Source organism: Emydura macquarii, unplaced genomic scaffold, assembly GCF_026122565.2.
Source record: "Emydura macquarii macquarii isolate MOO-44397 ecotype Brisbane River unplaced genomic scaffold, CSIRO-AGI_Emac_v2 contig_3530, whole genome shotgun sequence".
NCBI classification, from domain to species: domain Eukaryota; kingdom Metazoa; phylum Chordata; order Testudines; family Chelidae; genus Emydura; species Emydura macquarii.
The window spans coordinates 4,282,366-4,295,739 of NW_027133667.1; the positions used below are offsets into that span (position 1 = coordinate 4,282,366).

General features: G+C 39.3%; 1 protein-coding gene across 5 annotated transcripts in view; it reads right to left on the reverse strand.

Moving 5' to 3' along the window:
- The window catches only part of BRAF (B-Raf proto-oncogene, serine/threonine kinase), a 108,587-nt gene that overhangs the window by 70,370 nt on the left and 24,843 nt on the right, over positions 1 to 13,374 (reverse strand). For all 5 annotated transcript variants that reach the window (XM_067536173.1, XM_067536175.1, XM_067536172.1 and 2 more), the window contains exon 2: positions 7,244 to 7,345. In XM_067536173.1, the coding sequence (XP_067392274.1) occupies positions 7,244 to 7,345 (102 nt within the window). The remainder of the gene's footprint in view (positions 1 to 7,243; positions 7,346 to 13,374) is intronic.

A 13,374-nucleotide genomic window follows, 5' to 3' on the forward strand; every position in this document is an offset into this window, starting at 1 on the left:
GAATTATCTTAGGCCAAACAAATGTTAAAAATCACAAGCTTCTCCTATTGTTTTGCCAATATACTTTTCCAAATCTATTCTTATTTCCTTTTTTCATAAACATTAGCTCAAATAATGTTTTGTAACACACACACTATCACATTGTTGCAAGATATTTGCGAGCTTAACTTAGTTCCCGGACAAAATTACACATACTTTTGAAAATACGCACACTGTTTATTCTGGCAATCTAAGATGATGATATCGCAAACCCAAATTGCATTCAAGTGAATGAATTACGAAGTATAAGTGACAGACATTGGTAAGCTAACTTTGGGCTCCTTCCCACAGAAGTCAAAGGGGAAAAATACCAATTAACTTGAATGGGAGAAGGTACAAGGCCTGTTAGATTTTAAACTGTTACGAATAGAGTAATAGAAGAATTACCAAAAATGTGGTATAGTAGAACCTCAGAGTTACAAACACCAGACTTACGAACTGACCAGTAAACCACACACCTCATTTGAAACTGGAAGTACACAATCAGGGAGTGGCAGAGACAAAAAAAAAAAAAAAAGCAAACAGTAAAATGCTGTGTTAAACAAACTACTAAAATATAAAGGGAAAGCAGCATTTTTCTTCTGTATAGTAGTTTCAAAGCTGTATTAAGTCAATGTTCAGTTGTAAACTTTTGAAAGAATAACCATTATGTTTTGTTCAGAGTTACGAATATTTTAGAGTTACGAACAACCCCCATTCCCGAGATGTTTGTAACTCTGAGGTTCTACTGTACATGGCTGAATTTTAGCAGTTTGTTTCAAAAGTTTTATATAAGCAGGAAGCAATAACAGGAAGGAGAGCTAATCAGAACATTTTCAATTAAATTTCCTTTTGTCAAAGCCAAAATGTTTTGGAGACATATGGGTTTTGACTGACAGCTACATGTAATAGTTAGATACACAGCTGCAGCATAGTGGAAAAAACACAAACAATCCTTCTACTATACTTCAATTTGGTAAAGATATACAACTATTACAACAGAAAAGCTCACCTATGTTAAACATCAGTTAGAGGAAGAGAATTCACCTCTATTGAAAGTTGTAATAAACTGCACTAATACGAAAAGCAGATTTGCCTGTCTATACTAGGGAGTTCCACGGGTGAAGTTACACCAATGACTGGGCACCAAGGGCCCTAAGAACAACAAATCTAGACAGTCTAGACAAGGCCTTAATAGTCAAAATTGACTTCTGCTCCTTCTTTTGCTTATACTAGTTGATTTAGTTGCTGAAAAACTAATGCTTTAAATAAATGGAGTCTCAGATCATATCTCCACTGTATAATAAGGAAGACCTAGTTAGCTGAATATTCTGTCAACATAATGCACAAAGTTAAAATTGTAATAGGGTTTATAAAATATCAAAAACAATTAGGCTGAAATCTGTTGTCTTTGCTTTTCCATGGAAGCAAGTAGTATTCTACAAGACAATTTGTGATGTTTGCTTTTACCTCCATATACAGCCAGGAAAAATGTAGAACAGTGAAATGTGCAGAATTGAGGTCATGTAGCACTTAAAAACTAGTTTTTAAAGCCTTTATGCTTATCCAGCATCTAGCGCTGGTGAAGTGTGTTCAGATCACTCCCTTTTCACAAGGAACCTGGCACCTGTGTATCTACACCAGCTGGAGTCTGTGGAAAGCCTTATTACGCAAGCTAACCTACAGGGAATTTTAGTAATCTAATCTTGTTATGACAGAAATGTGGATAACCATTTCAGAGTCTGACTGGTCACAGAAATGGATGCAAGCTGTCTATTCTCTGACTGGTAAAAACTAGCAACAGAACTTAAATTTCTCAGAAAAGAATCTGAAGGACACTCAACTTTTTACTGAAGCACAAGATAGAAATCCTCCCGAGCATGGTGTCCTCGGATCTTCTCTGAGAGAAGATTTTTCAATACCGCATGACATTACTGGTATCCAAATTCATTGCTACATGAGTAACTGCATAAGCACCCTTGGCCTAAGTTTCCTCTATCTGTAAGAAAGAGGTAATACTTTCCCGAGCCCTTCAGGGGTACAGCACTGGGAGTCAATTTGTGCTCGTCAAGTGCTTTAGGCTCTTGGATGGAAGGTGCTATGTAAGTGTAAAATATTCCTAAAACTACTTTTTTTTCCTACCCAATATTCTACCATATTTTCACTACATTACTAGTACATAATGAAGGTCACAGAACAGAAATTCAAGCCGGCAGGAACAGACACAAGAAGCAGCCACAGCAGGTACTGAAGGAGGGACTGTTGAACACTAAAGATGTCACTGAAAACTGTTAGAAAGCTGTCTGATCTGTACATTGTTCCCTTTGCTGACTCCAGCCCTCTCCCTCACCGACTTCACCTTAGCCTCAACCCAGCTCCCTTCCATGCTCACTCTCCTTCATCCTCTCTCCTCCCTTGCCCTATCAATCTCCTCCCCAACCCATTCCCCACCCCTACCCCACCCCACCGGTCCTTCTTCCTTTCTCTGTTTTTCCATTTAGAGAATCTCCTCCTAACAAAACCCCACTGCAAAAAAAAAGAATTTTTTTAAGTTATGGAATTCACAGCTATCAGCCTGCTTGTATGTTATATCCCTTTTTTCTACCCTGTGGGTGTCTTGTCTTTTTAGACTGTAAGGTCTTTGGCACAAGGACAGTGTATTATTCTGTACAATGCATAGCATAAGGGAGCCCAGTTTTTGATTGACCCCTGGGCACTGCTGTTATGCTGCTAATACTACTAAAAATATTACTAAATTTGAATTAAACAGTTGTCCATACAAATTAAGTGCATTCGATAATACATTATTCTTGATATATTATGCTCATTTGCTCAGTAATTCACAGCAATGCTCATTTGCTCAGTAATTCACTGAGGATCCCAGTTAGTGTGAATTTGTGAGATTCTACTATATTTTACACAATTAAATGAAAATGTTATAATGTTTAGAATCAGACTTTAAGGCAATAAGGGACTATCATGATCATCTAGTCTTGAACTCCTGCATATTGCAGGCCCGAGAACCTCACCCACCCACTCCTATAATAGACCCCTAACCTCCGGCTGAGTTACTGAAGTCCTCAAATCATGATTTAAAGACTAAGTTAGATAATACTCCATTTACACTAGTTTAAGCTTGCAAGAGACCCATGCCCCAAGCTGCAGAGGAAGGCGAAAAATCCCAGGGTCTCTGCAATCTGACCCGGGGAAAATTCCTTCCCAACCCCAAATATGGCAATCAGTTAGACCCTGAGCATGTGGGCAAGAACTATCAGCCAGACACCTCAAAAAGAATTCTCTGTAGTAACTCAGAACCCTCCCCGTCTAGTATCCCATCACCAGCCGTTGGAGACATTTGCTGCTAGCAGTTGCAGATCGGCTACATGCCATTGTAGGCAATCGCATCATACCATCCCTTCCATAAACTTATCAAGCTCAGTCTTGAAGCCAGCTAGGTTTTTTTTCCCTCACTGCTCCCCTTGGAAGGCTGTTCCAGAACCTCACTCCTCTGATGGTTGGAAACCATCTAATTTCAAGCCTAAACTTGTTGATAGCCAACTTATAACCATTTTTTCTAGTGTCCACATTGGCGCTTACCTTAAATAACTCCTTTCCCTCCCTGGTATTTATCCTTCTCATGTATTTATAGACAGCGATCATATCTCCCCCTCAGCCTTCTTTTGATTAGGCTAAACAAGCCTAGCACTTTGAGTCTCCTCTCATAAGGTAAGTTTTCCATTCCTTGGATCATCCTAGTAGCCATTTTCTGCACCTGTTGCAGTTTGAATTAATCTTTCTTAAACATGGGAGACCAGAACTGCACAAGTATTCCAGATGAGATCTCACCAGTACCTTGTATAATGGTACTAACACTTCCCTATCTCTACGGGAAATACCTCTCCTGATGCATTGAATATTGAAAAATTTAACAAGTGGGCAATGGAGGTTGGCATCATGGATCAATCTGAGACAAACTCTATATTCTGATGGTGAAAGAGGACAAGAAAGGTGAGGACAGGCTACGAAGAGCCTTGAAAGCGAAGACAAGTAATTTATATTTGATGCAATAGAAAAAAGAAGCAAAGAAAAATGATGACATGGTCAAAGTGATAAGCTAGGAAAAATATATTTGCAGGAGCATTCTGAATAGACAGGAATGGGACAAGATTGCATTTATCAAGGACAGAAAAGGATATCTCAGTAATTTACACACAATAAAACCTGGACAAAAATTTCAGCTGTGTGGATGGAGAGGAAACGTCATATTTTAGGTATGTTATGAAGAACCAATCTGCAAGGTTTAGACATACCCTGGTTGTGAAAATCTAAGGAGGTCTGAGTTGAAGATGATGCTCTGAGTAAGGGCTTGAGCAACAGGCAGAATGGTGGTACACAGGTTATCCACATTGTTTTCCATTTTCAGTAGATGTCTCAATGGTATGCATATTTGTTGAGCTGCTTATAATTTACTTATCAGCATTTCCTTATCTCCCTTCTAAACTCTTTCTTATAGGTAAAAGGTTTCCTAGAGTATTTTGCTTAACTCACATGCATTTGCTGAAATTTAACATGTTTGTCTTCCATACTTCGGCAACCATCCTGTTTCGAATCAGACTGTGGAATCCATTTTCTACATTTTTGTACTTTCAACCTTGCAATCAACACCAAGCTGTAGTTTTGGCTACTTTATATCCAGCACTATGACACACTAGAGTCTCAGACCATTTGTGTCAAGGCATGTCTAACAAGCTAGAAAGGGCCAACTACTACTCCTGCACCAGGCTAAAACAAACAAGATGATCAGAGTAACCTTAACATGTTTACATATAGAAATGCACGGTTACGGCAACCAAATAACCTTACCTCTGCAATGCAGTGATTCTGATTAAAGTATTTTAGTGTTTCTGGTCCCAGATTAGATATCTCTTTCATATGTTTAAATATCAGTTTTAATCTCATGTGTCTTTAGACCCTTGAGGCATCACTATAGGGCAGAGTTAAGGTTATCTGAGTGCCTTAAATATGCATTTTCTTACCTTAACAAATTTGGATTTCTTTTTAGTGTAACCTTAACTTCTAATTTCCTGGTCGAATTACAACATCGTGTAATGTTTTTATTCTTAAACTTACTGATATGATCGAGTTAAGGTTAAGAGAAAGTAACAGCTTTTTGGTTTGAGAATTCTCTTAGTTTTTTTAAAAACTTCATATATGAACAACAAGCAAGAAACACAACGAGAATGCGATCATGTGATATTTATGATTTGTTAAAATAGAATATCAATAATTTTTTATTATTTAACTTTTAAGAGCAGTACACCAAAGAAGTGCAAAGCAACCTAAGCGTAATGTTGAATCTAGCCCTTAAACTGCAATGGACTTATCAGAGTGCTGTGTTAATAAGATCAGTGCTACGTGAATAAAGACTGAGAGCTCAATCCCTGAGTCCCAGTGACCATGCCTGAAGGGCTCTCCCTGTGCTCCTACCCAAGGCAGTTTTTCCTGAACATGCAATGGAGCAAAGGCAGATAACTAGCTCAGTAGTCTGAAACTACAGAATCTTTAAAGAGCAACAACAATTGGGGCAAATAATCTAGCAAGAATAACTCACTACATGTCCAATCTCCCTCATACAAGTGAGTCATTACAACCAATAAAACTGTTGCACACAAGTCAGATGTAGAGGAATTCTACTTCAATAAGTCTAGAACTCCTATTTTTGTTCTCCCTAAGTGAATGGTCTTACATTTTGCAGTTTTAGATTCCATTTGCCAAATATCAGTCCATCTCAATTCTTCCATTTCTGTATTGACCTTAACTGCACCATTCAGCAAGTTTACTTACCATGCATCTTACTATAATATATTTAGAACATTTACCTAGATTACGCTTGGATTTTCTAGCATCATGCATTTTGTGCCCTAAACACCTTCTCTCCCAGCTGTTACAGTGATAAAAATTTGGACATTAGTGACTTTTGTGAACTACTGAACACTCCAAATAAAGTTTTTAATGTAGTTTAGCAATTTAGATAAATTTATGTCATGTAATTAATGTAATTTAGAGTGGCACATGAATGTAATGAATTAACCATTTCACCACTGGAAACTTATACTTATTAACGCTTATCATACTACTTTTGCATTTGATTTAATCATAGCAAAACCACACCACAATTGACAGTATCTCCTTATGAGTGGAACAAGCTGTTTCACATCAGGATTGAGGTGCGCTGATACGGCACAGCAAGGTTAATACAGTGACTTGTATTTTGTTCATTATATCTATTTCACACTCCCAAAAAATAACCATGTTCTAAACAGGGAAGACATCGTTTGTGTTTAACTGTAAAGGGCACTGTGCAAATATTTGAATAACTAGCTAGAGACCTGACCCTGAGAAAGAAAAAGATAGAAGTACCTCAACAGGATCTTTATTTTTAATAACAAAATGCCAAAAGGCAACAACTACAGTTTACCATTAAAAGGATTCTAGTTAGCCCATAATGGCTTCAATACCTACCAACAGACCGAAACTGAATGAGTGATACCAGTGCACCTTTTTTGAAAAAGATGCAGCAGGTGTCTGAGGCCCTTTAGTATGGTTTCAAATGGTTCTGCACCCATGCAACTTCAAGAGTGGAGACCGGTGGAGGAGTACACACGAAACAGCAGGAGATTTAGCTTTAATTATCTTGATACTATCTTTCAATTTAAATGTGGTCTAAAAATATTACGAACACTCAGGAAACAGGGGGATGGATTAAATGAGTCCTTTCCAACCCTAAAAAATTTATGATTCTATGTGAGTCTATGAAGGAATATTGTAAGTAAAAAAAAAAAAAAAACTTGAGTGGCTCTTTTAAGTTTTGAGAGTGGTGCTATATACATATCCACACCCACACACACTCAGAATACAGAATGGAATGCTGCCGTTAAAAGTTTATGTTTTACTCTAGTTGTAACAGTGCACCTGCTTCAATGATTTACTGACTTTCCCTCAGTGGTGCATATATTACCCACCAAGCACCCTACAACTTGTCCTGACAGAGGGACAGACTCACTCTAATATGTCTTTTCCCTCTTTAAGGATTAGAAGCATAATTTGTTTTTATATAATCAAAGAGGAAATAGTTCTCTATTAAAAGTATTGCTATTAGTCTTTTAATGGGCAATTACTTTATTCTTGAAAAATATACAACATATTACACTAACTTGACGCTTACCTCCAAGTATATTGATGGTGGGTTATGCTCTCCTCCAAACTTGTCTAGCAGCGCCTCTATGTGTTCTTGCGTTAATTTAATCATCTGTTTGATATTCCACACCTAAAATATAAAAATGTATATTTTATAAATCACAAAAGGGAAGTCTGGGACAGGTTTCTAAAAAATTAAAAACCACGAACTCGCATCTTAGTAGCTAAAAACTAAGTTAATCTCTAAGGCTGAAAAAAGTGAGACTCCATATTTTACTGAAATGACTGTAGAATCTGTCCTAGATCCAAATGAATAATTTTTTGCAGAGCTTTGCTGACAGAAGTCCTTAATGAAAATACTGTTTCACAGTATCAGTAATGTCAATCAAAAACAGTGACTGGTGATTATTATGATCAATGAGGACAGTCTTAGTTCTGTTCCCAGTCAGAAATTAAACTGAGCAAAGACACCTTTTCATTTTGAAATGCAGGAACCACTGAAAACAAACATCTCTCCCATACATTGCTTTTCATAAGGAGATCTCAAAACACTTTACAAACTAGTATCTCCATTTTACAGATGGGGAAACTGAGGCAAAGAGGTGCAGTGACTAGTCTACGGTTACATGTGCTACAGTACAAAATGGAAATCTGATTACACGAGAAAACTAATCTATGTTTTCAAGGTTTTATTAAGCTGTTAGAGTTGCTATAATGACACTTTTGCAAACCAACAAATTTCAAACGTTCAGTGGTAAACTGGTAACTACTGTAATCACATGATCTAGATATTTCTAATGTACCACCACACTATTTGCATGCCCTGATCTTAAACACATTGCACACTTGGGATTCTATGCTGCCTCAGTTTGCAAGTTTTTCCCACTGAAATCAAGGAGTTTGGTCCAGTTCTGTCCTCAAACTATAGGCATTCAGAGGACTTAGGATACCACATTGTGAAATAACTCAGATTGCTATTCATACTCTTTGCAACATCTTGAAAGAACCAATAATAACCAGTTTTAGTAATATGAGATGAATATGAGTGAACTACACACTGAGTGCCACCTTACACTGTAAAAGTCACCACTATGCAACTTTCAGTTGTTGAAGCTGAATCAATACAATAGTAAGTTCACTTACAGAAAAACAAGGTACTTTGATCCAGTAGAAGTCAGAATTTTTCACATGTTGGACCAACAGACTCTGGCCTCCAGAAAAGAGATGTAATTTTTAGAAAAATAAAACTATTTGCTATCAACTTAATGTGATGTAAACTAAGGAAGATTTAATTTCAACAAGCCAGAGGAAACAATACTTATCTGTTCTCTGAAGGTACCATTTATAAAAGCATCACTACTCAAAATTAAAAACAACGAGAGTTCTGTGGCACTTTAAAGACTAACAAATTTAATATTTGTAGACAAAAGCTTTCGAGAGACTTCAGCTCTCTTCTTCAGATGCAGTAATATAGAAAATAGGTGTAACAGAGGCATTTTATAGATATCCAGGTGCATTGAGAGCATTATAGACTAGTAAGAAAGTAATATAACTCAAAATTCAAAAGCCATCAGCTCCAGGATGGAGAATTGCATACTGCTTCTTCCAGTGGAACCTCAGAGATTCCCGTGACCTGTCAGTGAAAGAAAATACAAATCCCTCAGTCTGTAGGGAGAGAGAGGGGTGGTGGTGATTGTTAAAATGTATACCTTTATGGAAAAAGAATTCAACATTATACCATAAGGCAAGAGGGAAAAAATCTTTCTGCAACACAGAACAAACATATAAGAAGTTCAAAACATACCCGAGTAACTCTCATTTTGATAAAGATATCTCAGTTATTTAGCAGTAGCTATTAGGGATGGGGACAAGAGAGTTAGAAAGCCTCTAGTCCAGTACAAGTTTGAAGCACTGAGGATAAATCTTGATTCTTGCCATGAGGCCAAGTTCAAGCAATAATAGTTTGTAAAAACTATTTGTACAGAAATATGTTCTGTATATGTACAGAACTCTGTGGCTGCCTTCCAAATCTTATGAATGTAAACTCACTGAAGGCTGGCGGTAAAGGCCAACTTTTTCTCTGAACTCACAAACGTTTGTTAAAGTGACCATGAAATTGTGTGCCCGCCAAGAAGCAACAATGTGAGAGCTGTGCAATGTATACACATCAAAAGAATCAGAAAGCTGAATATACTCAGTCATCTAATCTGTTCCAGGTAAGACTAGGGACTTTTACTTGGGAAATAGATGGAATAAGATCCTGCTGGTTTGGATGTATGTTGGAAAAGGAGCTGGCAGGATGATTAAGGTGGAATCCCAGCACCACCTATGGAAGATAGTTGGAATGAGTGCATACCACATTACCCTTAAAGGACTATTGGCAAGTGGATCTGTCAACAGAGCCGTAAAGCTCACTCAAGACACAAGCTGAAGTCACCGGTACCAAAGGAGAACTTTCATTTAATAAGTCTGCTCACATATCAAGTGGCTGTAAAGGAGGTTACACCGAAGTTTAATCATCACATTGACATCCAACATGGGCACTTGATCTTATAAATGTAGTACCACAAAATATGCTGATAGGAGATGCACAAAAACTTACCTACTTCCACTGTTAAATAGGGCTTTAGGTATCCTAAAATTAAATAGTGATCACACACTTCACAACCCACACCACACTTTCAGTGAGCATGAGAAATCCACTCTACCACTATGGCTGGGGACCCTACTGATCTATATCTCCACTAAGCTCTTGGGAGGGTCGGAGATTTTCAAGAGCACGTAAGTGACTTAGGAATCAAGTCTCATTGGCTTTCAATGCACTTTTCATTTTTAAGTCATTTAGGCACTTTTGAAAATCCTACCCATGGACAACCACCTCATGGAGTGACTTAGAACTCAACATCCCTCTCCTACATCAACCGTATCACATATATAAATGGTTGAGGAAAGAATCTCCAGCTGACAAAGTGGTCTAATCTGGTTGTCCCCACACTACAAGAAGTTTCCACATTTCCTCTCTGTGGTGGCTGGAAGGTGATTACTTCCTCCCTTCCTACAAGGATAGTTTCTACTTTTCATCCAGCAGCTACTACTCTGAGCTGCTTTTTTCTCTCTCCCTCCTTCCAGCTCTACCGCTCTAGCACTATTATGATAAAAGAAACAGAAACATGAAGAGGAAGAGAGGGCTACTCTATTTAGCAGCTGGGAGGCAAATAGAGAGAAGCCTTTCAGAGCCAAAAACTGGAGTTAAAGCCTTGAGAAAGCCCAAATAGCTGTCAAATGTACTCAAAGGAATCAAGGCAGGTGGGGCACATATTAAGTTCTAAACCATGCCTTTTCACATTGAATCATGGACCTTTTCTATTGGAACTGTTAGTCTCCCTAGATGGTTGGAAGGTGTCTTCCAGAATAATTGACCTCTTAATCTCTACCCCTCAGGAGCATTACTTACAGGGGGAAAGATACATTAACTCCTTCCCCATCCAGTGAGTAGAGAAAGCATCATTCAACAGGGGACCATTAGATGGTTTGTGCAGAACTCCAAAAGTGTGTTGCTTGCAGACAGATCTCTCTGATATGTCCCCATTCATGAAAGATCTAGCCCAGGGTTCTCAAACTGGGGGTCATGACCCCTCATGAGCTTGCAAGGTTATTATGGGGAGGGGTTGGAAGTTGTCAGCCCCCACGTACGCCCATAAGAATGGCATGGCATGGGAGGGTCCATCACCTTGTAAGGGGGTCATCAAACTCTGAAATATTTGGAATGCCCTACCCCATCCCAGAAGAACTGCCTAACATAGGAGACAACACTACTTCTAACTTGCACATAGAGAAACTCCTATCTGTTTGTTTAGTATTCATTTTTGGGAATACTAGGTCAGTGAAAGTTCTGGCCCTTACCTCATGAACCTTATCTCAAAAAGGTGCATGTAGAGACTGTCCTAGAGAGAACAGCTTCTTGAGAATGAAGCCCCAGGTACGTATAACTCAACTCAAGCAGGAAGCATGTGATTACTTCAATTTGGATTTAATTGAGGGAATCTGGAAACCCCTTCCTAACTGCAGCTAGTTCCTGAACAAGTCCTGGAGGCAGGACTCCAATATCTCTTCTTTGCTAGGTCCACATCATCGATACTGCACTGATGCAGAAGGCCTTGAGTCTACTTGGACTTCCATACCATGTACTCCAATCATCTATATGGGAAAAGTTGGAATGTTGGGTCTTTAAGAAGGAAACCTATTGCCTACAGCAGCACAAACAGATGTGTGGGTTCCTTCCAATTGTCCAAACAGCAAGTAAATGCATATGAGCCTCTTATGGCCCTAGCTACCCAAGAGATCATCTCATTCTCCATTACAGCTATCTTCTGCCACAATAATAAAACTGTTGATCAATAAAGGCTACTCAGTCATGGGCGACAGAATCTTTGTAAGAGCTAGCCCAAAACTATAGAACTCACTGCCAGATAGAAGAATAAGCACCAACTTTGTGACTTTGCAGGCTAAATGCAACATACATCTTTGTGCTCAAGCTCTCTTGTAACAGCATCTACACCCCACCACACTTTTTCTAGGGGCTTGTCTACACAGAAATTTAGTCTGCACCAGAGGGGTGTAAATTTTAGTCCTCACTAGCTGTCATATGCTACTGGCTCCTATGTCGGCAAGCACTAAAACTTTCCTAGTGCTCTTTAACGTAGTCTACATTAACTCACCCTAGGGAACTTTTAGTGCACCCCAGCTGGGTCCAGTTAGTGTGTGACATATGAGGATTAAAATTTACACCCCTCTGGTGTGCACTAAAGTACTGTGTAAACAAGCCTTAGGATAATAAATACAACATGCATGCAAACAAGCCCACTTTCCTAGAAGTGGAGAGAGAGATGTTGTTCTTACTTTTGGGAGGGTGTAACGGTTCTTGGGATAAGGAGGACAGAGTCACATTGTTACCCCCCCTGCTTTCAGCAAGAGGGAGTCTTTCTTGAGGTAGCTGGGCATCAAGCTCTCTGACACCACCAGCCTTTCAACCACAAGCACTCACTCTCCCTAAATTTGTAGAGACCTGCGCGGATACGAAATTTGTATCCGCATCCAATCCACGATTCGCAAAAATGGTCTGTGGATATGAAGTGGACATCCATGGATTTGCAGGTAAACAATAGGCGCACCTCAATCCCCGAATCCCTTTGAATCACTCCCCCGTCATATCCAGTCACCGACATTGGCTACTCTTAGAAACTCCAGATTCTCTGCAACCAAAGGTTCAGTGTACCCCAGTTTACCAATTTTACCTTAAACCACCAACTCCTGTATAACACACAGCACTTGGGAGCACTTAAATAAGCTTATTTTGTTTTATTATAAGAATGATGAACTAGAACTAGAAGCAAGCGTGGTAGAATCCACCTTGTGCAATAACGATGGTTCTTCGAGATGTGTTCCCCTATGGGTGCTCCACTCTAGGTGTGCCTGCATCCCTGCACCGTTGATCGGAGAACTTCGGTAGCAGCATCCATTAGGCCTGCACATGTATGGTCTCGCTGCATGCTGCGCCACAAAGCTAGTCAGCACACACGGGCTAACCATCCTCAGTTCCTTTACCACCACAGAGTCATAAACAAGAACTCCAAAGTAGAGTGGAGGAGGGTGGGTTGTGGGCACCCATCAGGTTACGGATCTCAAAGAACCATTGTTCCAGCACAATGTGAGTAACTATTTCTTCGAGAAGTGTTCCTAAGGATGGCTCCACTGTAGGCGACTCCCAAGTAGTATCCCTTTTGGAGGGCTGGGACTTCAGGGTCAGGTCAGTTACAGATGGCAGTACTGTGGTGCCAAAGATGATATCAGAGGCAGAGTCCCCAGTGATCCCATAGTCTTCTGCAAAAGTGTGGACTGATGCCCATGTTGCCACTCTGCAAATCTCTGTGATAGGGACATCCTTGAAGAAGATGACAGATGAGATCGATCTTGTGGAATATGTACATATTGAGTCTGGGAGGGGATCACATTATGAATTTGATAGCACTGTTTGATGCAATTCAAGACCCACTTAGAGAATCCTTGGGCTGATATTACTGAGCCTTTGGATCTTTCCCAACACAGACAGATAAAGTCTAGGAGGCTTCCTGAAGGGCTTTGTCCTATCAAGGTAGAAGG